General features: G+C 43.9%; 1 protein-coding gene across 9 annotated transcripts in view; it reads left to right on the top strand.

The window, feature by feature from the left end:
* Window positions 1-26,034, top strand: part of dcun1d4 (DCN1, defective in cullin neddylation 1, domain containing 4 (S. cerevisiae)) — a 115,418-nt gene that overhangs the window by 3,129 nt on the left and 86,255 nt on the right. For 5 of the 9 annotated variants that reach the window (XR_011588954.1, XR_011588953.1, XM_070870074.1 and 2 more), the window contains exon 2: window positions 21,141-21,211. The exons of 1 other annotated variant lie outside the window; for it this stretch is intronic. Coding sequence is in view for 5 of the 8 variants with exons in the window: in XM_070870074.1 (XP_070726175.1) it covers window positions 21,141-21,211 (71 nt within the window). In the remaining 3 variants the exon portion in view is untranslated. Of the gene's footprint in view, window positions 1-491; window positions 522-21,140; window positions 21,212-26,034 lie in introns of all 9 variants that reach the window. 3 more of the 9 variants (XM_070870078.1, XM_070870079.1, XM_070870082.1) reach the window with 2 other exon arrangements.

Genomic DNA, 26,034 nt, shown 5'->3' with positions numbered 1-26,034 from the left:
TGGCTTACTCCTGTTCCTATTTCTTATGTTCTTACAATGTTACCATGTCGAGGAAAAAAATTACTTTACACTGAGTAGTCACTTGAGTTTGTTTTTAATTAAATGCAAATTAAACTCTCATTTATAAGTGTCATCTGACATGATAATCGTAGCACCACTGACTTGCTCTTAAATGTGACCACCGTGTTGGTTTCCTTTTTAAGGACTGCAGTGGTGTTATGACATGATTTTTAAAACATTCTGGGAAGGGTACTGTGAATTAAATAATCTATTGTTTTACATTTCATTTACGAGAGATAATGGTGAACTCAGTGAATTATAATGCAATAAGGCAATTTAAGAGATTTTAATGATTTCCTCAACTCAGAGTAAAGCTTGAGCAGTTGGTTAACTGAAGACTAAGAGCAGACCAATTCACTGAAAGGTATTTGATTTTTGCATGGTGGTTAAGTTTCTGCGATTTATCATTATTGTTTTCATTGTTTCCATAGCAAAGTAACTACTTTTAAAGATGAAACAAGGTAAATGCACTACCCTACATAGATTCTTTGAACCTTTCTATTTATTACAATGTTATAAATTAACTGAATTTTTATCTTTTTAAAAAAAAAATGTTTTTGTACCTCAGTCAAAGCTGTTCCAACTGTTGTATCATTACTAAAAAGTGCACTGAAATGATGTAGGTCTTTTTAAAATTTGGAGGATTGTTCCTGGTTAGAGTTTTTGTGCTTTTCATATTTGCACAATGTATTTTTGGTATTTAATTGGTGTTTTATTTTGTAACGAAAGCAGGTGTTAACTTTAATTATCCATTAACTTGAAAGTTCCGACCTAATCTATCGGTGGGTTTTTTTCCTTGTCATTTCTAGGTTCCTTTTAGATTAATTGCTATGATTAGTCAACAACTCCCATTATTATTGTTTCTTACGACTACCAGGATGGTAGAAGGAAAACTAGATGGGCCTTGGCACAAAAGCGAAATACTGCAGATCCTGGAAATCTGAAATTAAAAACTAAAAATGCTGGAAATACTCAGCAGGTCAGGCAGAATCTGTGAAGAGAGAAGCAGAGTTAACATTTCCAGTCGTTGTGCTTTTCTGAATTGGACCTTGGTCCTTTTTCGTCTAGCAATTTCTATGATCAACAGTATGGCTGTTCTACTGGTAATAGTTATCTGTTGTATGCTTTTGAAGCCCTGACCTTGGAACAATTTTTGGTGAATCATCAGCCACTGTCTTGAACATCCCTAAAGCCTTTGGCATAGACTGGTAGTGTAAACTTCTGGTAGTATAAACTTCCAAGGGCCCAAAATGCATCATATCACCGCCCAGAAATGCAAATTTAATTTTTAAAAATCACTTACTGTCCACAATCCCACCGACGGTAAATTCATCAGATATTTACCACCGGCGGTAGTCCACACTGCCCGCCCATCGGAGAAGGCCTCAAAAACGCAAATTTGATTACTAAGATCAATTTACTGCCCACCCTAAATACTGTCCTGAAAAGTAAGATCTTACCTGATCTTAGCCGATCTTAAGCGGAAGGTACGGACGCCATTTTGAAAATGCGCAGAACTCTCTCCGATCTTTGCTGAATCTAATGGCCTGCACCGCATGCTACACCTCGCTCCCGCCTGCTACATTTCCATGAAATTCACGCTGGCGTATCGCAGTGGCAGCGGGCTGTAAAAAATGAAGGGCTGTCCAAATACCACCGAGAATCGGCCGGCAGCAGGACATGATCAATTTCAGGGCCCAAACTATTACACAGCTATCTAGTTTTTCCCTCAAATATCTCCAATTGCACTACATTTGATGGCTCATCCTCTGGACTTTTTTTCTATTTCTTTGGGGCTGAATTTGCGCCCCTTACAGGTGCGTGCAAGGTGCGCACACACCCGTAGGGGACTCGCAAGTTCCGGTTTAGGCATGTATTGCACATGCACTGAAACCCGGAACGAGCGGTCTGTCAAGAATCCTCTTAGCAGATTGTACAAATTTGAAAGAAAAGGGCATTTTCAGGCGGAGAGTTGGGCTATCTGAGGAAGGACGTTCTTGCTATTGAGGGAGTGCAGCGAAGGTTCACCAGGCTGATTCCTGGGATGGCAGGACTGACATATGAGGAGAGACTGGATCAACTGCGCCTTTATATATTGAGGTTTAGAAGGATGAGCGGGGATCTCATAGAAACATATATAATACTGACGGGACTGGACACCGATAGATGCTGGAAGAATGTTCCCGATGTTGGGGAAGTCCAGAACCAGGGGTCACAGTCTAAGGATAAGGGGTAAGCCATTTAGGACCGAGATGAGGAGAAACTTCTTCACTCAGAGAGTTGTTAACCTGTGGAATTCTCTACCGCAGAGTTATTGATGCCAGTTCGTTGGATACATTCAAGAGGGAGTTAGATATGACCCTTACGGGCTAAAGGGATCAAGGGGTATGGAGCGAAAGCAGGAAAGGGGTACTGAGGTGAATGATCAGCCATGATCTTATTGAATGGTGGTGCAGGCTTGAAGGGCCGAATGGCCTACTCCTGCACCTATTTTCTGTTTCTATGGGCCCAAGTTTCCACATGATTTGCGCCTGATTTTTAGGAGCAACTGATGCAGAACGGACTATCTTAGAAATCGCAATTCTCCACATTTTTTTTTTCTGCAGTTCTAGTCAGGTAGAACAGTTCTAGTTTGGAACAGAATTTTTTCTTCAAAAGGGGGCGTGTCCGGCCACTGACGCCTGATTTGAAAGTTGCCACAGTGAAAATGTACTCCAAACTAAAGTAGAATGGAGCAAGTGAAGATTTTTGTAGAACTGAAAAAACCTGTTCTACACATTTAAAAAATCAGGCGCAGATTACAAATCAGGCGTCCAGAATGAGGTGGGGTGGGGGGGGGAGGGGGAACACATTAAATTCTACAATAAATCCTTATTTATACATATACAATTATTATACAAATAAATCCAACCTGAATAAACATTTATAAGCAAAGAAAAGATTAAATAAACCATCTTCCTACCTGTGTGAAAGTGCTTCAGCCAGGAAGAATGCTGCAGCAAGCGTCACAAAACGAGGCAGCCGTTACCGAACGCGGGCGGGAGGGAGGGAGGGGAGGAGGGAGCCGACCGAACGCGGTGGGGGGAGGGGGGGAGCCGACCGAACGCGGTGGGGGGAGCCGACTGAACGCGGGGGGGGGGGGGGAGAGAGAGAGCCGACCGAACGCTTTGGGGGGGGGGGGGAAAGAGAGAAGGCTGCAGGAAACCTCAAAAATTGAGGAGCCATTTCCTGACGGCAAAAGGGGGAGGTCGTCGGGAAACGGCTGGCTCAACTTTCTGAGGCTTCTTGCACAGCTACAAAGAACTACAAAAATGGCTGAGTGCCAATGTTTTTTTCACACTGCGCCTGCGCGAACGCTCCAACGCGCACGCGCAGCGTTGCCGGCAAGAAAAAAACTAATTTAAATAGTACCCGCCCCCTCCCACTTACAAAATCGGCGCGAGTGTAGGCTCTGCCCCCCTGGGCGCTGCGCCAGGCAGACGAGCTGCAAAGCGCTCGAGATCGGGAGGTTTTTTTTAGGCGCGAAAAACAGGCGCCCAGCTCAGAGGGGCGCCCGTTTTTTTTTTTGGGTGGAAACTTGGGCCCTATGTTTCTGCCCAGTGAATGCCCTTGAAATTCTTACGCTGGGAAAAGCGGGAATAATGCCCACTTTTACCATTATAAAAGTTAATTTTTTTTTAATCATTTATACATTTACAAACCCTGTTCAATAAGGTAAGTTTATTTTAAGCCATGTTAAAACATATAGGGCTAGAATTTGATCAAAAACCGTCACTGCCGGATTGCCGCCAAAAAACTGCGAAGATTACTCAAGGCCCGTGGAAAATTAATCGAAAAATTGAAAACATTCCGCTCAGTGGGAAAAATTGTTCTTGCACGCGGATTCTCGGCGGAAAACGCGATCCTGGTCAAATTGGGTAGTATTTACTCAAAATTTAGTCCGAGGCTGCAAGTTGGGCCTAGGGAGGGGGGGAAAACACACACACATACTTTTTCCAAAGAAACATTGGAAAACATTCACAGGACTTTTCTGCACTAAATCGCTGCCAAAGGATTTAAAAAAGAACTTTTACTTTTTTTGCAGGGTTTCTTGCCTACCGCTGATCAAAGGGCTGCTCTGGCTGGTTTCTCGTGGGCAGTATTTTTTCCCTCAGCTACGGAACACCGCCAACACCAAACTCGGGCGGTGGCGATTTTCAGTCTTCCACGCCGGCGGTCTGCTCCCCAGCGGTATTTCAAAACTGCCGGCGGAACACTTTGACGAAACTTGCGGTTTTCAAGCAAAAAAACAGGAATACCGCCGAGAAACCCGGGCAGAAACGGTGATCAAATTCCAGCCTATAATCTTTTTCCAAAAAATTACATTTTTGTTTAAAATATTGAATTAAATGGCATTTTAATGAATTTTAAATGTCATTTATTTATTTTATTTATTTTATTTATTTATTTATATATTTATTTAATGTATTCGTGTATTTTTTAAGTGATTCCCATTCATACTTCTGGGGATTCCGTACAAATGGAACTCCCCATAAGTATGAATGGGGATTCCCTTTTATTGATTGGGCAAGCCTACGTGATCCCAGGGCGCTTGTGAACCGCATGCGGCCCTGGGATACATGGGTCTCTACCCGGGCGTACTGGAGAGGCCCAGGAGCGTGAATTTCTGAACCTCTCAGACCACCAGGTAAATTCGTAGATTTTTTACAGGTCAAAGGCATCCACCCCGGGAAGCCTCCGAATGCAGTTTCTATCTCATTAAGTGAAAGGGCTTTGTCCTCTTTCCCATAGTTCCTGCTTGAGGTCTGTGATCACTCCCACACTTGCTGATTATTCCATTGTGCATTCATTAACTTCCTTCACATTGCACACCCTAAGTCCTCTACCAGTCCTTTTACAGTCACGTGTCTGAATCACTGCCTCTTCATCACAATTGTTTTTTTCAATTCTTTGTAGACACTTCCTTCATGTCTTAGTCTAACTAACAGCTATGATTGATTACCTTTTGATGGCTGCAGTTTTAGTTCTGCTACTTTGACAGATAAACCATCCACATCTCCACTGCTAAAATTATGTCTAAGAGAATTGATTTCTTGTTTGTGCCATAAGAACATAAGAATTAGGAGCAGGAGTCGGTCATGCAGCCCTTTGAGCCTGCTCTATCATTCAATAAGATCATGGCTGATCTTCGACCTCAACTCCAGTTTCCTGCCCAATCCCCATATCCCTTGATTGCCCGAGAGTCCAAAAATCTATCTATCTCAACCATGAATATGCTCAATAATTAAGCATCCACAGCCCTTTGGGGTAGAACATTCCAAAGATTCACAACCCTTTGAGTGAAGAGATTCCTCCACATCTCCGTCTTAAATGGCTAACCTCTTATCCTGAGACTATGCCTCCTTGTTCTCGACTCTCTAGCCAGGAGGAACAACCTCTCAGCATCTACCTGGTCAGTCATCCTCAGAATCTGATGTTTCAATGAGATCACCCCTCATTCTTCTAAACTCCAGAGAGTATAGAAACAGAGAAAATAGGTGCAGGAGTAGGCCATTCGGCCTGTCGAGCCTGCATCACCATTCAATATGATTGTTGATGAGGATTCTTTTCCCTCAATCTGGTTCAGTGAATTCACTGAGTCGAACACCGTAGCCGCTTATAATAAAGCAGACTTTATTAATTGTTTCACCGGCCGGGACTTATCAGAACACAGGAACGCTCTCCCTTCAGAGTGCGCTCACTTCCCACGGACAAGCCCCGTTACAATGTAGGGGCGCAACGGTTATACACTTTTGGTACATGATACAATTGAGTGACATTCAGTTCACCCTATCCTCTTGTGATCCCTCCTTCCCTTTGTCCACTCATGAGCCGACACCTGATCTTCCTTGCCCAATTAGGTACGGGCAAGTGTTATGTGTAACTTCAACTGTTTTTACACAAAGAGCTTTTCACCCTTGTTATTGTTGCAATTTTACTGGCGTGACTAGCAAGACCTTCAGCAAGTCTGTTATTTGTGCCAATGTTGTAACATTTGCAGTCTGACATTCTTAATGTTATTCTTCCATGAATCCTTTGTTCACTTCACTGTCGCTATATATTTTCGCACATTCTCATTTCCCCCCTTTTATCATTCCATGATAATCTTTAGGATTATTCCAGGAGTATCACATTCAGCCGTTCGCACTCTCTTTCCTGATCCTCCTTGTCGAGTAGGTCTTTAGTTTGCTGGATCATAACCCGGGAGCCCATGGCCACAAGAGGGTTTGCTAATCTTGCCATCATGACTTTACAACAAAGGTTAAAGCAACCAATAATCAAGCAACAGGTAATTATTACTACGATGAGAATAATTGCCCCATGCATTAGATAGGATCCCCAGGATCCACCTAATAGCCAATCAAACCAGCTAGATCCTCCTGCTGGTGTGGATAACTTCTTTACCTCCCTTCTTATGTGATCAGCGAGATTGGTTATGTTTTCTGAACTATCGGGAATGTAAGGATCTGAATGTTGCACTATCAGGGCACACGTTCCCCCTTTCTCAGCTAACAGATAATGGAGGGCCATTCGGTTTTGTAATGCCACAGTCCGTATTGCTACTATTTCGGCCGTGATGTCCTCCAGAGCTTCAGCAGTATAGTTAGCTATCTGTTCCAATACCCTCTCTAGGTTCTGTACTTCATCCATGGTGCGTCCTATCCCGAATGGGAACATCATGACCCCAAAGAACCTTTCGGCGGGGGTGAGGGCTCGCCTGTGTCGGCTGGAGGCATGTGCTTCCGCCAGGGTACGTGTTTGCCGCACAAATGGCACCACATATCCCAAATAGGACCCTGTCCAACCAGGGATATGCCCGATGCCCGCACACAAAATACGTGCCGTTATACGCTGCCTTTTTATATATTGTGTTGGGGTCCCAAGACTGGGCACACAGACCTCCACCTTTTTTATTCGGAAGGTGAGAGAGGATAGTGACTCGTGCACCTGTTGTGATGTTGAGGTTGTGTGGGCAATCGCTGTACCCTATGATATGTCCCTTGCTACTGGTGTCATTTCGGGTTAAACATATGTTCCCGGTTGGCCTCCCGATCCCCGAGGTATTGGTCAGGACTAAGAATGGGGGTTCCTTTTTACGGTCATAGGGTGGTTGGTACCATCCCTGGAACGTTTGACTAATGGGGTACCCAGTACTCTCCCACTCGGTGACGTCCCCGTGGTTGTCCACACGGTTGCCCTCCGTGATCCCTCTTTTGAGCCGCCTTTCATCTTTCGTATTTGCATTGACCCTCCTCCTCTCATGCTAGTCTGGCTCAGAAGCCACTTGACAGTCTCAGTTATGTCAGTGGAACGGGGCGCAAAAGAATTCCCCCTTTGGAATGTATAGGGATATGTGAGCACACCCAGCAACTAGAAAAGTTCCCATTTCGCGCATAAACATAGGACATATACAAAAAGGTGTTTACATGGAGCTCTCGCTTCATTCTCTCCTCACGCGCCGCACCTGACGTACACCGCTACTATACAGACTGTGGCACACAGACACAGTTTCATCTTATCGCTCTAGGTTAACAATTACTCGAGAACAAAATGTTTCTTGTAGCGTCTCTATGGACAAGGATAAATAGTCCGAATATTTTGCTGATTCAAAGAGTTCGGTTTTCTCGCCTCTCTTAGGTCATCGTCGGTGTAGCTGGTTGTCTATCACTACGGGCAGGGATTCAACTGTTCTCCTCGGGACCCACTCGGTTAGTCGGGATGCTCCTAGGAATGACCTTATTCAGCTATGGAGAAGAGGAAGTCTGGAACAGAAACAGGGGTTAGGACAACCAGTAAAATAGGTTTGTTAGAGGGTGGTGAGCTTGCAGTGGTGCAGGTGAACCCAGGCACTTCTCCCCTCAACCTTGGCTGCAGTGGGGGTAGTAAGTAACACCTGAAAAGGCCCCTCCCATCGTGGCTCTAATCCTTTCCGAATCCATTTCTTAATCAGGACATACTTCCCTGGTGCCACGAGGGACGATTCGGGCAAAACTGGGAGGTCGAGGTGAGCATCTCGAACCTGGTTGTGGGCTATTCGCAGAGCCTGAGTCAGGGAAAGAACATAGGTAGTCATTTCCTCAGTCATGTGGTGGAATTGGACAGTGGAGGGGACATTCTGATTCCAGGGGGTCCTAAGGGGCCGACCATAAATGACCTCAGCGGGGGTCAGTCTAGTCTTACCGATGGGAGTAGTTCGGATCTGGAATAGGGCTATGGGAAGGAGTTTGAGCCAATTGAGTCCGGTTGATGCTACCAGTTTTGCAAGCTTAGTTTTAAGAGTTTGATTAGCACGTTCAACTAGTCCCGCAGCTTGGGGTCGGTAGGCACAATGCAGTTGCTGGTTAATGCGCATCTGGGAACAGAATTCTTTGTTAACTTGGCCAATAAAGTGAGGGCCATTATCGGAACTCAGTCAAGCTGGGATACCATATCTAGGAACAATTTCCCTCATTAACACCGTAACAACAGTTTGAGCCTTATTGTCCAGGGTAGGGTAGGCTTCGATCCATTTGCTAAACACATCTACTATTACTAACACATATTTGTAACACTGAACTCTTTGCAACACAATGTAGTCCAACTGCAAGGTCTCAAAGGGACCTTCTGGTAGGGGCGTCTTACCCCAATCACAGGGGACTCCCTTCCCTGGATTATGCTGTTGGCAAACAAGGCAGCGACTACTGATGTTCTGGGCCAGCGCCTGGAGTCTAGGGTGCCACCAAGTGGCCAAAAGCGTGTCACTTGTTGTCCTTGCTCCACAATGAGTAGCAAAGTGCATATATTCAATAACCCACAGGGCCAACTCGTCAGACATGCAAGTCTGTTCCACGGGAGTGGTTCAGAGTTTAGAAACATTGTCATAAGTACATCCATAATCTTTCCACAACAGTTTATCTTTATCTTTTTCAGGAGCGTCCTCCTGTGCTTTAATGACATCTTGGATGATTGGCATTGGTTTTTCCGAGGCTGACTTATCTTTTATCCATGCATGTCGAGGTCACTCCGTGAAATCGGAGGTCAGGGTTAGGTTGGGTTTGTGGATTTCCCACTGTGGGGTACATTGGCTCTTTTGCCACAGGTGATGGTGCTATGGCTGTGCACTGTACTATCTGTATCTGTCTGGTCCCGTTTTTTAAAATCTCTTTCAGCTTATTTATCTTAGCCTTTTAACTCTTCAATTTGTTTTGTTTGAGTATCTATTTCTTTATTGTATCAGGCAAGTATTATTACATCAGCTAGTTTTATTTTATTCTGACTATCCCACCATTTCCTTTATCTGTCAGGTGAGTCTTTATTCTATTAAGAAATCCAAATTAATAATGTTCAGTATAAAACGGCTGTCAATGGAAAGGGTTAACTCCTTTACAGGTTTGTAAGAAGACCTGATGTCATTACGTGACTTCACGTAATCATCTGAAAAAAAAGTCTTTGTGCCTTCAAAACTTGCTTAGAAATTAGGAATCCGTTAAACAGCAGAAATCATTAGTAAAGCTGTCATAATAAAAGTCTTCTCATCAGGAAAGGCAGCATTTTAGATTAAACTCCAATTTTTTTAAAACTTCTAATTCAAGTACTTGCCAAAGATTTTTTTTAAAAATTGATTCAAAACGAGACCACACATTTTTAATAGCTATTTGTTTACTGAAATTCAATTTCGTCATCAGCCTCGGTCAATGCAAAGCCAACCATTTGACTACGTAGTCGGTCAATACCTTTCTCAGAGGTCCCAGTGGAACTCTTAGTACGTTTCTCGTGCGCTCACTCTTTAAGACGTCTACGGTTTTAACATGTCCTTCTGTCAATGAGAATCCTAATTTAGTGGCATTCTCCTGCCAACTTGACAGAAGTGATGCATCTTTTCAAACTGCAGTGGAACTTTCTCAATTTAAAATCTCAGAACACTTTTTTTCCTTTCAGCACCTATTTAGTACGTTACGTCTTTTTTTTTTAAGATCTCCTTTCTTCAAATTAGGTTATGTATTTTACACAGAGGGCTCGGGTCTCGGTAAATTTGTTAATTTAAAATCTCAGACAATCGAAGACACTTTTTCTTTCAAATTCATTCAATTTGTTTTCTTTCAAGGTTGCGTCTTTTTTTTCCGTCTTTTCCATAACTAGAGGGGAGTCTGGCACGTAGGCTGAGAGGGCTGCTTTTCGTTATCTCAATTGTTCCAGCCTCAAGGTCGTGTTACACTGTCTCTTCGAAACTGCTAAAGCTTGCTGTTTTTAACATCTCAAAAAGTCCCTTTTACACCTTCGCAGATAGCTCGCCACTCGCCCAGGAGTTTGACCTGATCCCTGAAGGTATTTCTAGATTGTTTCCAAACCTTTTAGTTTTATATCTCCTATTTTCTTTGCGATCAGATTTAATATAATTTTTTTTTTTTTTTAATCCACCTCCGTATTTTGCTGTGCCTTCTCTGAATATCTCAAAATCCCAATTCAAATTTTGTAATTTCAATCTTTATTTAAAACTTTTTTTTTGAGCTTAGAAGCTTTTTTAAAAAAGCATTCTTTATCTCATTCCGAGACTAAATTTATGTCTTTCAACCCAATGTAATCAATCATTGCATGTTTTCTTTCGACAAGTAAGTGATCGTGTCAAATAAATTCTTTTTTTCCAACCACCGGGACCATGTATTTTTTATCTTTTACTCAACAAACCTATCCTTTGTGCATTTCCTAGCTCCGTAATTTATCATCCGAATATATCCACACCTGCGTTCCTAACTTAAAATGTAATTCAATAAGGTTCACACTCTTAAACTTCCCACATACAGGACAACACTACGAAGGGTTAAAATTTTTTTCACTCTGTTTGAAAAAGTGGGTGGAGCTAAAACAAACCACAACTCCCCGGTTTCCCAAACAGGCTTTCATTCTTCAGTCAAAATCACACAAGTACTAAATCACACAAGTACTTCTCATTCAAAACAGACGTTCACAAAAGTCTCTCTTCTTTCATATTAATTGTTTTGGCCGGCTCTATTTTTGGATCCATGATCTTTCAGGGAATTCGTAGTTTTATCTAAATTACCCATCCTCGCGTCGCCCCGCGTAGGATCAGGGTCCTAATTAGTCCCGATTGTCCCCGCGTCGCCCCGCGGTGTAATAAGTTATTTTATCCAGAGCCTAGGCGGACCAAGTGATATACAAGATCGACGCCGTACCTGGAATAAGTACAATTTTAAATTTACACAGTCCTGCGTCACCCCGCGGCTTAATTTTACGTAATTCCCTAACCTCCGCGTCGCCGCGCGATTGTATATTTCCCTTTTCTATCGCGTCGCCCCGCAGATTTCCTGTTTGCGTCGCCGCGCGATAAGCCTGACTTAATTTGTTCTAGGTTCCAGATTTACCTATCCTAAGCCTTACTTAATTTGTTCTAGGTACCAGATTTCCCTAACCTAAGCCTTACTTAATTTGTTCTAGGTTCCAGATTTACCTATCCTAAGCCTTACTTAATTTGTTCTAGGTTCCAGATTTCCCTATCCTTCCGCGTCGCCGCGCGATTTCCCTATCCTTCCCTATCCTAAGTTTAGAAGGTATTCGCCAGATTGTCCTGGATATCGTTCCGACGCTACCTGAGAACCAGCGAGTGGCCAAACTTTCCTCAGACTTTTGAAACGGAAGGAAACTGAAGTGGTATTTAAAGTATACTCACTCCAGTGGCCACTTTCCTCCCGTCTCGTCCAAGGCTAGTCTGGCTCTTAATTCGCAAGTTTTCGGCAGTCGTCTGTTGAGATCCCACTTCTGACACCAAATGTTGATAAGGATTCTTTTCCCTCAATCTGGTTCAGCGAATTCACTGAGTCGAACACCGTAGCTGCTTATAACAAAGCAGACTTTATTAATTGTTTCACCGGCCGGGACTTATCAGAACAAAGGAACGCTCTCCCTTCAGAGTGCGCTCACTTCCCATGGACAAGCCCCGTTACAATGTAGGGGCGCAACGGTTATACACTTTCGGTACATGATACAATTGAGTGACATTCAGTTTACCCTATCCTCTTGTGATCCCTCCTTCCCTTTGTCCACTCGTGAGCCGACACCTGGCCTTCCTTGCCCAATTAGGTACGGGCAAGTGTTATGTGTAACAGCAACTGTTCAACTGTTTTTACACAAAGAGCTTTTCACCCTTGTTATTGTTGCAATTTTACTGGCGTGACTAGCAAGACCTTCAGCAAGTCTGTTATTTGTGCCAATGTTGTAACATTTGCAGTCTGACATTCTTAATGTTATTCTTCCATGAATCCTTTGTTCACTTCACTGTCTCTATACATTTTCGCACATTCTCATGATCATGGCTGATCATGCAACTTCAGTACACCATTCCTGCTTTCTCTCCATACCCCTTGATCCCCTTAGCCGTAAGGGCCACATCTAACTCCCTTTTGAACATACCTAACGAACTCGCCTCAACCACTTTTTGTGGTAGAGAATTCCACAGGTTCACAACTCTGAGTGAAGAAGTTTCTCCTCATCTCGGTCCTAAATGGCTTACCCCTTATCCTTAGACTGTGACCCCTGGTTCTAGACTTCCCCAACATTGGGAACATTGTTCCTGCATCTAACCTGTCCAATCCCGTCAGAATTTTATATGTTTCTATAAGATCCCCTCTCATTCATTCTTGTAAATTCCAATGAATATAAGCCTAGTCGATCCAGTCTTTCTTCATATGTCAGTCCTGCCATCCCGGGAATCAGTCTGGTGAACCTTTGCTGCACTCCCTCAATAGCAAGAATGTCCTTCCTCAGATTAAGAGACCAAAACTGAACACACTATTCCAGGTGTGGCCTCACCAAGGCCCTGTACAAGGCTCAATTTCTCCTTGTAGGACAGCAGTTAGTGTTAAAACCCAAGTCTGACCAAGACTTGAATACCACTACAGTATTGGGCGAGGCTCTTCGAGCACTTCTGTTGCACTCCTGGATAGAATATGAGAAAAATACTTGTCTTGTAGGTTAACCCTTTCTCACTGCCACCCTCTAGCATTCTTCTCTCTCTCCCTGCTTATCACAATCTTTGTATTTTTTATTTTTGTCAATAATACTGTGGCCAGTACTCCTGAACTTGTACCTTTTAAAACCAAAATATATCATCCTGCATGACTCATTGTGCAGTTTCTTACTGTAATTCATTATTTCTCAGTAATTCAAAAATTGTAATTCCATACTTTTTTCAGTTTTTCATTATTCTAACAATTTTTAGCCCTTTTTAAAAATGTAAACAGGATACCATCTGATCTGATTACTTCCTGATTTACCTCGCCTTTTATTTTCAAACTTGGTGGTGTTCTGTACTCAGGGCCTTGGTCCTATACCTGCTTTCATAACATTGAAAAATGATCTTTGTGCGGAGTTCTTTTAAACTTCAGGGAGTATATTTACAAAGGGAAAAGCTGAGGCTTTCTAAATACTTAGATTTTTTTTAAACTTGTGTGTGAAATTTAAATATGAACAACTGTAGCAGGACTAAGTTTATAAAGCATTTTTTTTCTTTATTTGTTCATGGGATGTGGGCATCGCTGGCAAGGCCAGAATTTATTGCTCATCCTTAATTGCCCTTGAGAAGGTGGTGGTGAGCCGCCGCCTTGAACCGCTGCAGTTCATGTGGTGAAGGTTCTCCCACAGTCCTGTTAGGGAGGGAGTTCCAGGATTTTGACAGTGATGATTAAGGAATGGTGATATACTTCCAAGTCAGGATGGTGTCTAACTTGGACGGGAACTTGCAGGTGATGGCGTGCTCGTGCGTCTACTGACCTTGTCCTAGGCAGTAGAGGTCGCAGGTTTGGGAGATGCTGCCAAAGAAGTCTTGGTGAGTTGCTGCAGTGCATCTTGTAGATGGTACACACTGCAGCCACGGTGTGCCGGTGGTGGAGGGAGTGGATGTTTAAGGTGGTGGAGGAGGTGCCAAGCAAGCGGGCTGCTTTGTCCTGGATGGTGTCGAGCTGCTTGTCTTGTTGGAGCTGCACTCATCCAGGCAAATGGAGAGTATTTTATCACACCACTGACTTATGCCTTGTAGATGGTGCAAAGGCTTTGGGGAGTCAGGAGATGAGACACTCACTGCAGAATACCTGGCCTCTGACCTGCTCTTGTTGCCACAGTATTTATGTGGCTAGTCCAGTTGAGTTTCTGGTCAGTAGCAACCCCTATAATGTTGATGGGAGGTTCGGCGATGGTAATGTCGTTGAATGTCGAAGGGTGATGGTTCGATTAGCTTACTGGAGATAGTCATTGCCTGGCACTTGTGTGGCGTGAATGTTACTTGCCACTTATCACCCCAAGCCTGAATGTTGTACAGATTTTGCTGCATGCGGGCATGGACTGCTTCATTAGCTGAGGAGTTGCGAATGGCACTAAACACTGTGCAGTCATCAGCGAACATCCCCACTTCTGACATGATGGAGGGAAGGTCATTGATGAAACAGCTGAAGATTGTGCCTAGGACACTGCCCTGAGGAACTCCTGCAGTGATGTCCTGGGACTGAGATGATTGACCTCCAACCACCACAGCCATCTTCCTCTGTGCTATGACTTCCGCCAATGGAGAGCTTTCCCCCTGATTCCCATTGACTTCAATTTTACTAGAGCTTCTTGATGCCACACTTTGTCAAATGCAGCCTTGAAGTCAATGGCAGTCACGCTCACCTCACCTCACCTCTGGCATTCAGCTCTTTTGTCCATGTTTGGACCAATAAGGTCTGGAGTTGAGAGGTCCTGGCGGAACCCAAAATGGGCATCGTTGCACAGGTTATTGGTGAGTAAGTGCCACTTAATAGCACTGTCGACCCCTTCCATCACTTTGCTGCTGATTGAGAATAGATTGATGGGACAGTAATTGGCCGATTGGATTTGTCCTGCTTTTTGTGGACAGGACATACCAGGGCAGTTTTCCACATTGTCGGAAAAATGCCAGTGTTGTAGCTGTACTGGAACAGCTTGGCTAGAAGTGCGGCTAGTTCTGGAGCACAAGTCTTCAACACAACAGCCGGGATGTTGTCGGGGGCACATAGCCTTTGCTGTATCCAATGTGCATAGCCGTTTCTTAATATGACGTGGAGTGAATTGAATTTGCAGAGACTGGCATCTATGTTGGTGAGGACTTCAATAGTAGCAGATATGGATCATCCACTTGGCACTTCTGGCTGAAGATGGTTGCAAACACTTCAGTGTTTTGCACTCACTTGCTGGGCTCTGCCATTATTGAGGATGGGGATATTCATGGAGCCTTCTCCTTCCGTTGTTCAATGGTCCACCACCATTCACAACTGGATGTGGCAGGACTGCAGAGCTTTTATCTGATCTGTTGATTGTGGGATTGCTTAGCTCTGTCTATAGCATGCTGCTTCCATTGTTTAGCATGCATGTAGTCCTGTGTTGCAACTTCCCCAGGTTACATAAGAAATAATGAGCAGAAGTAGGCCATTTGGCCCCTCGAGCTCGCTCCGCCATTTAATAAGATCATGGGCTCAGCTCCACTTCCCTGCCTGTTCCCCGTAACCCTTTATTCCCTTATCGCTCAAAAATCTGTCTATCTGCACCTTAATTTTTAGGTATGCCTGGTGCTCTTCCTGGTATACTTTTCTGTACTCATTGAACCAGGGTTGATCCCCTGGCTTGTTGGTAATAGTAGAGTGAGGGATATGCCGGGCCATGAGGTTACAGATTGTGGTGGAATACAATTCTGCTGCTGTTGGCCCACAGCGTCTCATGGATGCCCAGTTTTGAGCTGCTCAATTGGTTCTGAATCTATTCCATTTATGGAGGGTGTCCTCAGTGTGAAGACAGTACTTTGTCTCCACAGTGTGCGGAGGTCGTTGCAGGCTGCATTGATTGGAATGCTCTGGAGGAGGTATTCAATATACAGTGAAGTCAGTTTAAGAAAATCAGAACAATACTACCATCTCATTCCAATAGGCTGTAAAATTTTATTATGTTGAAGATTTTGTGAAATTAAGAGGCATTCTGTACTAATATAAAGTTTAAGAATGGGCAGGGTGAAGACTGTCAAGAGTTGTCTTATTCCTTGCAGTCTTTATTTTATACAGTTCATGAGATTTACAGTAATACTATGATAGCCAGTTTTGCTGTTTGGGAACAAGTGTCCCAGGCTTTAGTGCATTTCTTTTACGGTGTCAGCTGCGGTTGAGTGGTAGCACTCTCTCCTGAGTTAGAAGTACGTGGGTTCAAGTCCCACTCCAAAGACTTTAGCACAAAATCTAGGCTGACACTTCAGTGCAGTGCGGAGGATGGGCTGCTCTGTCGGAGATGCTTTCTTTCGGATGAGAAGTCAAGCCGGGACACTCTCTGCTCTCTTGGGTTGACGTAAAAGATCTCATGGCAGTATTTCGAAGAGCAAGGAACTTCTTCCTGGAGTTCTTGCTAATAGTTATCCCTCAACCAATAGCACAAAAAAAACATTATCTGGTCATTACCACATTGGTGTTTGTGCGATCTCACTGTGAAAATTGTCTGGCGTGTTTCCTATATTACAACAGTGACTACACTTCACTAAGGACTTATTTGCATATAAAGCGCCTTGAGAAGCTGTATAAAAGCAAGTCTTTTTATTACAAAAATGGACATTAAAAACACTTTTTAATTGAAGTACTCCGAAGCTGTGGGTTCACAGGATTGGAAATAGTTTGTTTGAGAGAGTTATTCTTTTAATGGAATCAAAACATTCTAACTCTGGTTTCCTTGAGAGTTGGGGCTGGATTTTCGGGTTTTGGGTTTTTTGGCCGAAACGGTAGTGATACATGGAAAATTACTGTTTTCGCTGCGCTACCGATTTTAGGCCGAACTTTCGGCCTTTGGGGTCTGCACGGGGTGCATTGCAAAGGGAGGCGTTCCACGAGTACTCGCGGCGCAAAACGCGAGTCTTGCCAACATTAGTGTGAGGTTGTTTGCACTGTGAAAGAGGCCTTCTTGGGGAGGGGGAATTAAAAAAAAAACTTTACAAAAACATTACCAAGACCCTTAACTAACTAATCGTTGCAAAAAAATGAAAACTTTAACTTGCCTTTTTTGCAGGTTTTCTAACTTACCGCTGCTGGCAGGGCTGCACCGACAGGTTTTACCTGTCGCTGTTCTGGGCGTGGCATACGGATCGGGAGAGTGCCGAAATTCGGACAGTAACGCAGTCCACGTCGTTACATGTGTGGTGCAGCCCTCCCCGGCGGTACGTCCCATCGCCGCTGCAAACAAGGAGCCGAGGAGGGTCAAAATGTGGCGCAAACCCTTCGGAAATCCAGTCCTTGGACTTTATCAGACAGTACTCAAAACCCAAAAAATCTGTGTAATAATTCAAGATAATGTCCCAGACACAGCAGACGGGTATTATTGTAATACAGTTTTAAAGATAACTCATTCAACAATCATTTGTGGTGTTTAGCTTAAAAATGTAGCATGTAGGCCCGGAATTTGCGGTCCTGATGATGGCGAACTGGCAGCATTTGTCGTCATTCTGCCTTTGAAACTGACCGCAACTTCAGGATTTAGTGCATGCGCAGCCTAATGCAGAAATCCTGAAGTTGCGGTCTGTTACAGGCTGCGCTGTGCTCCCTCCGAGTCAGCAATCAGTGTAATCTCTCAAATCCGGGAAATCGACACAAACTTTGACTGTTCCGCACTGTTAAATTCCCCACTAAAAGATAGACCCAAAGGGATTAGGTGTAACTGGAGTTTTAACAGCGTATTGACTGCTAAACAAAGGTTATAGGCCTGAAAAACTAATTTTAATTTTGTGCAGTGTCAAATGTATCCATTTTAATGAAATTTAAAAAAAAAAAAATTTTAAACTCTTTATTTCAGGTTTGCCTTTTCCCCATGTGAGGGTCTCGATCTTTGTTTTCTTCTCTTAACATTTATAATTTTAAGAGCTTATCCACTTGGTTTGTTGTAAGAATTGTGTGTCTTGGCTGTTTAGACAGCTTGTTGATGTCACAGCAGCTTGCACTAGGGATCCCCACAATACTCGTTGATTTGAATTACGCGTCTGAAAACCCAAACGTGATCTGTGTGCGAAGCTTACTTTAGGGCCAGCAGCGAATGCATTTGTTTCGCCACTGATCGCGAATTCTGGGCCATAGTCTATTCATTCTTAATTCAAAATTGCTTCTTGGTCTCCTTTTTGAGGTTTTATTTAAATTGCTTGATTCGAACTAGAAACACAGAAAGAAACATAGAAATCCACAGCACAGAAGGAGGCCATTTCAGCCAATCTTTTACGCGCCGGCCGACAAAGCCACACGGCCCTCGGCCAGCAGCCCAATAAACCGATGAACAATGGCGGAAAGGTAAAGAGCATTCGGCCCAACCAGTCCGCCCAATACAACTGCGACACCTCCTGCACCGCAACATTCTACACTCCATCCCAACCGGAGCCATGTGGATCTCCTGGGAGAGGCAGAGAAGCAGAAAAAACCCAGGCCAATTGGGGGAAAAAATCTGCGAAAATTCCACTCCGACCAATCCAGACGATCGAAACTAGTCCAGGAGATCACCCTGGCCGTATTCGATTCCTTGCAGCACTTACCATCGTATCTGCACCAGCCAACAAGAGATTATCCAGTCTAATTCCACTTACCAGCTCTTGGTCCATAACCATAAGCTTCCCTTTTTTTCTTTATCCACCCCTGTAAGTCCCTAGACATCCGGGGGCTCTAGAATTGTTATTCCCACCCTTTTTCTTTAAGGCCACATGTTTGACCTGAGCCCTCCGGAAGCTCCTCCTTGAATGCCCCCCACTGTTCCAACACTGATTTACCTACACTTCTGGACAGTGGACTGGAAACTGGACAGTTTCCAGTCTACTGTGGCCAAATCACTGCTCAACTTAGCAAAAGTAGCTTTCCCCAATTTAGGACTTTTATTCCTGGTCTATCCTTGTCCTTATCCATAACTAACTTGAATCTGACTGAATTATGGTCGCTGACACCCAAGTGCTCTCACTAACACGCATTCCACCTGCCCAGCTTCATTCCCCAAAACTAAATCAAAACCACACCCTCTAGTGTTGGGCTTGTTACATACTGACTAAAAAAGTTCTCTTGAATGCATTTTAAGAATTCAGCACCCTCTATACCCTTTACACTATATTTGTCCCAATCAATATTAGGATAGTTAAAATCCCCTACTATTACTGCCCTATGGTTTTTGGACTTCACAGAAATTTGCCTACATATTTGCTCCTCTATCTCCCTCCCACTGTGATCACCCCTTTTTTATTTTTCAGTTCGACCTATATGGCCTCATTTGATGATCCCTCTAACGTATAATCCCTCCTCACCGCTGTAATAGTTTCTTGAATCAATACCACGACCCTCCCTTTTTTTTTTACCCTCCTCTCTGTCTCGTCTAAAAATCCTGTAACCAGGAATATTGAGCTGCTAAACCATGTCTGTAATGGCTATAATGTCATACTCCCAAGTGTCTACCTGTGCTCTTAGCTCATCTGCCTTATTCGCTATACTCCTTGCATTAAAGTATATACCATTTAGCACAGGAAGACCTCCTTGAATTACTACTTACTAACCCTTGTTTCCTCTGTCTTACAAATTCACTTTTTCTAAATTCTTGCTATCCAATTTCTGCTTTATTTCCTTCCCTATTGAATTTGTTCTCTGGTTCCCATCCCCCTGCCAAGCTAGTTTAAACTCTTCCCCAACAGCACTAGTAAAACTCCCCGCGAGGCTATTGGTCCCGGCCCTGTTGATGTGCAACCCATCCGGTTTGTAAAGGTCCCATCTCCCCCAGAAGTGGTCCCAATGCCTCAGGAATTTAAATCCCTCCTCCCCACACCAACTCTCCAGCCACGCATTCATCCTCTCTATCCTTCTATTCTTATACTCATTAGCACGTGGCACCGGTAGTAACCTGGAGATTGCTACCTTTTGAGGTCGTACCCTTTAATTTTTCTCCTAGCTCCCTAAATTCAGCCTGCAGGACCTCATCCCTTTTTCCACCTATGTCGTTGGTCCCAATATGGACCACAGCCTCTAGCTGTTTACCCATCCCCACCCCCCGCCCTCCCCCCAGAAGCCCTGCATCCGCTCTGTGACATCCTTGACCCTAGTGCCAGGGAGGCACCATACCATCCTGGAGTCACGTCTACAGCCGCAGAAACTCCTCTCTCTCTTCCCATAACTAATGAATCCCCTACCACTACAGCTCTTTTATTCTTCGTCCCTCCACCTTGTGCAGCTGAGCCACCTGTGGTGCCTTGGACTTGGCTCTGGCTGCACTCCCCAGAGACACCATCACCTTCACCGGTGCTCAGAAAAGAATATCGGTTGGAAAGCGAGATGGACTCACTGGGAGACTCCGGCACTACCTGCATAATGTTCTTACTCTGTCTGGTGGTCACCCACTTCCCTTGTACCTGCATGCTTTTAAGCTGCGGGATGACCACCTCCTGAACCGTGCAAACCATGTAGCTCTCAGCCTCGCGGATGCATCATATTGACTCCAGGCGCCGCTCAAGCTCCGAAATGCGGAGCTCGAGTAGTTGAAGCTGGAGACACCTCCTGCATACACGGTTGTCTAGGCCGTGCGTAGTGTCCAGGACTTCCCACATGCCGCAGGATGTGCAGTCCACAGGACTGAGCTGCCCTGTCATCCCTCTAATTAGACTTATCTAATTAAAATCTAATTTAAAAAGAAAAAGGGAGTGAGAGATTTACCAGTCAAACAGCCAACCACTTACCTGCCCGGAGGAGAGATGTGAGCTCCTGGCCAGAAGTGAACTCCTCACTATCCTCCGGCCCTCCTGCTCCTCTGACTCCTGGCCTCCCGAACTCACCGAAATCTGGCCTCTCAGACCTCCGAGGTCGGGGCCGCAAAACAATGATTTTAAATTAATAAGAATAGTATACTGTGGACAGATTTAAGTTTTCAAACCCATTCTGTTAATGACCAGAGCATTTGAGTTGTATCTAAAAAGCGAATGGAAGATAACAGTCCGAAATTTCCTTCAATGTTATTTTATCTCTTGCCTTCCAATGTTAATTTTAAACTTTTTTCCTTTCTCCTAGATTTTCCACTAACTTCTCACCTATCTACACTGGCCAATATTCACAAGATTTACCACACCTTAAACAAACTGGTAACTTTATTTTTATTAATCCTTGGCAGTGCAGAATAATTGGGTTCAACATATTTCTTCTAGCTGGATCAACACGAGCTTCAAATTTGCAGAATAGCTTAAGTTGACAGCAACCAAGTTGTCAAGTTACACTGCTATGATTATGTATCTCTTTAACTGAAGAAGTTAAGGATGGTGTTAGATTTAAAAAGGGCTTATAATGTTGTCAAGAAGAGTAGTAAACCTGAGGATTGGGAGAGCTTTAGAAACCAGCAAAGGATGACCCAAAAATTGATAGAGGGAGAAAATAGAATGAGAGTGAACTAGCAAGAAATATAAAAGCATATTGTAAGAGCTTCTACAAATATGTAAACCGGAAGAGCGAAGTAAACATGAGTCCCTTAGAAGGCTGACACAGGAGAAATTATAATGGGGAATAAGGAAATGACAGACGTTAAACAAATATTTTGTATTTGTCGTCACAGAATAAGACACACAAAAACATACTAGAAATAGTGGGGAATCAAGGGTCTAATGAGAGTGAGGAACCCAAAGTAATTAATAGTAGTAAAGAAAAAGTACTGGAGAAATTAATGGGACTAATACCCGACAAATCCCCTGGACCTGATGGCCTACATCCGAGGGTTCTAAAAGAAGTTGCTGCAGAGATAGTGGATACATTGGTTGTGACCTTCCAAAATTAGTTTGATTCTGGAATGGTCCCAGTGGATTTGAAGATAGCAAATGTAACCTCTGTATTCAAGAAAGGAGGGAGAGAGAAAACCATGAACTACAGACCAATTTGCCTGACAATCAGTGGTCGAGAAAATGCTAGAATCCATTATTAAGGAAGTGGTAACTGAGCACTTAGAAAATCAAATGATCAGGGAGTGTCAGCATGGTTTTATGAAAGGAAAACAGCGTTTGACAAATCTTAGTTTTTAGAAGTTGTAACTAGCAGAAGATAAGGGGAAACCAGTGGATGTATTATATTTGGAATTTCAAAAGGCATCGATAAGGTGTCACACAAAGGACTACATTGATGCGGAGACTCGGCATCGCCTCCAGTGCACCAGCGCAGCCTTCTGCCACCTACGGAAAAGAGTGTTTGAAGACCAGGCCCTCAAAACTACCACCAAGCTCATGGTCTACAGGGCTGTAGTAATACCCGCCCTCCTGTATGGGTCTGAGGCATGGACGATGTACAGAAGGCACCTCAAGTCGCTGGAGATATTTCACCTACGATGTCTCCGCAAGATCCTGCAAATCTCCTGGGAGGACAGGCGCACCAACATCCGTGTCCTCGACCAGGCTAACATCGCCAGTATTGAAGCACTGACTGCACTCGATCAGCTTCGCTGGGCAGGCCACATAGCACGCATGCCAGATACGAGACTCCCTAAGCAAATGCTTTACGCGGAGCTCCTTCATGGTAAACGAGCCAAAGGAGGACAGCAGAAACATTAAGGATACCCTCAAAGCCACAAGGATCCGTGCTTGGGCCTCAGCAAACTCGGAGGTTATCCACTTTGGTGGCAAAAACAGGAAGGCAGAATATTATCTGAATGGCAACAGATTAGGAAAAGGGGAGGTGCAACAAGACCTGGGTGTCATTGAAAGTTGGCATGCAGGTGATGAAGGTAGTAAATGGCATTTTGGCCTTCATAGCTAGGGGATTTGAGTATAGGAGCAGGGAGGTTTTACTGCAGTTGTACAGGGCCTTAGTGAGGCCTCACCTGGAATATTGTGTTCAGTTTTGGTCTCCTAATCTGAGGAAGGACCTTCTTGCTATTGAGGGAGTGCAGTGAAGGTTCACCAGACTGATTCCCGGGATGGCAGGACTGACCTATGAGGAGAGACTGGATCGACTGGGCCGAAATTCACTGGATTTATACGAATGTGAGGGGATTTCATAGAAACATATAAAATTCTCACGGGATTGGACAGGTTAGAGACAGGAAGAATGTTCCCGATTACTGGGGAAGTCCAGAACCAGGAGTCACAGTCTAAGGATAAGGGGTAAGCCATTTAGGACTGAGATGAGGAGAAACTTCTTCACTCAGAGTTGTTAACCTGTGGAATTCCCTGCCGCAGAAAGTTGTTGCGAGTTCGTTAGATATATTCAAGAGGGAGTTAAATATGGCCCTTGCGGCTAAAGGGATGAAATAGTTGGAGAGAAAGCAGGAAAGGGGTACTGAGGTGAATGATCAGCCATAGAAAACATAGAAACATAGAAAATAGGTGCAGGACTAGGCCATTCCACCTTCGAGCCTGCACCACCATTCAATAAGATCATGGCTGATCATTCACCTCAGTACCCCTTTCCTGCTTTCTCTCCATACCCCTTGATCCCTTTATCCGTAAGGGCCACATCTAACTCCCTCTTGAATATATCCAACGAACTGGCATCAACAACACTCTGCAGTAGGGAATTCCACAGGTTAACAACTCTGAGTGAAGAAGTTTTTCCTCATCAGTCCTAAATGGCTTACCTTTTATCCTTAGACTGTGTCCCCTGGTTCTGGACTTCCCCAACATCGGGAACATTCTTCCTGTATCTAACCTGTTCAGTCCCGTCAGAATTTTATATGTTTCTATGAGATCCCCCCCTCATCCTTCTAAACTCCAGTGAATAAAGGCACAGTCGATCCTGTCTCTCCTGATATGTCAGTCCAACCATCCTGGGAATGAGTCTGGTGAAACTTCGCTGCACTCCCTCAATAGCAAGAACGTCTTTCCTCAGATTAGGAGACCAAAACTGAATGCAATATTCCAGGTGAGGCCTCACTAAGGCCCTGTACAACTGCAGTAAGACCTCCCTGTTCCTATACTCAAAACCCCTAGCTATGAAGGCCAGCATACCATTTGCTGCCTGCTGTACCTGCATGCCAACTTTCAATGACTGATGTACCATGATACCCAGGTCTCGTTGCACCTCCCCTTTTCCTAATCTGCCACTATTCAGATAATATTCTGCCTTCGTCTTTTTGCCCCCAAAGTGGATAACCTCACATATATATTTATCCACATTATACTGCAACTGCCATGCATTTGCCCACTCACCTAACCTGTCCAAGTCACCCTGCATCCTCCTCACAGCTCACACCGCCACCCAGTTTCGTGCCATCTGCAAACTTTTGAGATATTACACTCAATTCCTTCATCTAAATCATTAATGTATTTTGTAAATAGCTGGGATCCCAGCACTGAGCCCTATGGCACCCCCACTAGTCACTGCCTGCCATTCCGAAAAGGACCCGTTTATCCCGACTCTCTGCTTCCTGTCTGCCAACCAGTTCTCTATCCACGTCAGTACATTACCTCCAATACCATGTGCTTTAATTTTGCACACCAATCTCTTGTGTGGGACCTTGTCAAAAGCCTTTTGAAAGTCCAAATACATCACATTCCACCGGTTCTCCCTTGTCCACTCTACTAGTTACATCCTCAAAAAAATTCCAGAAGATTTGTCAAGCTTGATTTCCCTTTCATAAATCCATGTTGACTTGGACCGATCCTGTCACTGCTTTCCAAATGTGCTGTTATTTCATCTGTAATAATTGATTCCAACATTTTCCCCACTAACCGGTCTATAATTACTCGTTTTCTCTCTCCTTTTTGGAAAAAATGGTGTTACATTAGCTACCCACCAGTCCATAGGAACTGATCCAGAGTTGATAGACTGTTGGAAAATGATCACCAATGCATCCACTATTTCTATGGCCACTCCCTTAAGTACTCTGGGATGCAGACAATCAGGCCCCGGGGATTTATCGGCCTTGAATCCCATCAATTTCCGTAACACAATTTCCTGCCTAATAAGGATATCCTTCAGTTCCTCCTTCTCACTAGACCCTTGGTCCCCTAGTACTTCCGGAAGTTTATTTGTGTCTTCCTTCGTGAAGACAGAACCAAAGTATTTGTTCAACTGGTCTGCCATTTCTTTGTTCCCCATTATAAGTTCACCTGAATCTGACTGCAAGGTACCTACTTTTGTCTTCACTAATCATTTTCTCTTCACATATCTATCGAAGCTTTTGCAGTCTGTTTTTATGTTCCAGGCAAGCTTCCTCTCATCATCTATTTTCTCCCTCCTAATTAAACCCTTTGTCCTCCTCTGCTGAATTCTAAATTTCTCCCAGTTCTCAGGTTTGCTGCTTTTTCTGGCCAATTTGTATGCCTCCTCCTTGGATTTAACACCATCTTTAATTCCCCTTGTTAGCCATGGTTGAGCCACCTTCCCCGTTTTATTTTTACTCCAGTCAGGGGTGTACAATTGTTGAAGTTCATCCATGTGATCTATAAATGTTTGCCATTGCCTATCCACTGTCAACCCTCTAAGTATCATTTGCCAGTCTATTCTAGCCAATTCACGTCTCATACCATCGAAGTTACCTCTCAAGTTCAGGACCCTAGTCTCTGAATCAACTGTGTCGCTCTCCATCTTAATAAGGAATTCAACCATATTATGGTCACTCTTCCCCAAGGGGCCTCGCACAACAAGATTGCTAATTAGTCCTTTCTCATTACACATCACCCAGTCTAGGATGGCTAGCCCTCTAGTTGGTTCCTCGACATATTGGTCCAGAAAACCATCCCCAATACACTCCAGGAAATCCTCCTCCATCGTATTGCTACCAGTTTGGTTAGCCCAATCTATATGTAGATTAAAGTCGCCCATGATAACTGCTGTACCTTTATTGCGTGCATCCCTAATTTCTTGTTTGATGCTGTCCCCAACCTCACTACTATTGTTTTGTGGTCTGTATACAACTCTCACATGCATTTTCTGCCTTTTGGTATTCTGCAGCTCTACCCATACAGATTTCACATCATTCAAGCTT

Source organism: Pristiophorus japonicus, chromosome 2 (genome assembly GCF_044704955.1).
Source record: "Pristiophorus japonicus isolate sPriJap1 chromosome 2, sPriJap1.hap1, whole genome shotgun sequence".
NCBI classification, from domain to species: domain Eukaryota; kingdom Metazoa; phylum Chordata; class Chondrichthyes; family Pristiophoridae; genus Pristiophorus; species Pristiophorus japonicus.
Note: the sequence above shows the minus strand (reverse complement) of the source record. Positions and strands in the feature narration are given on the sequence as shown.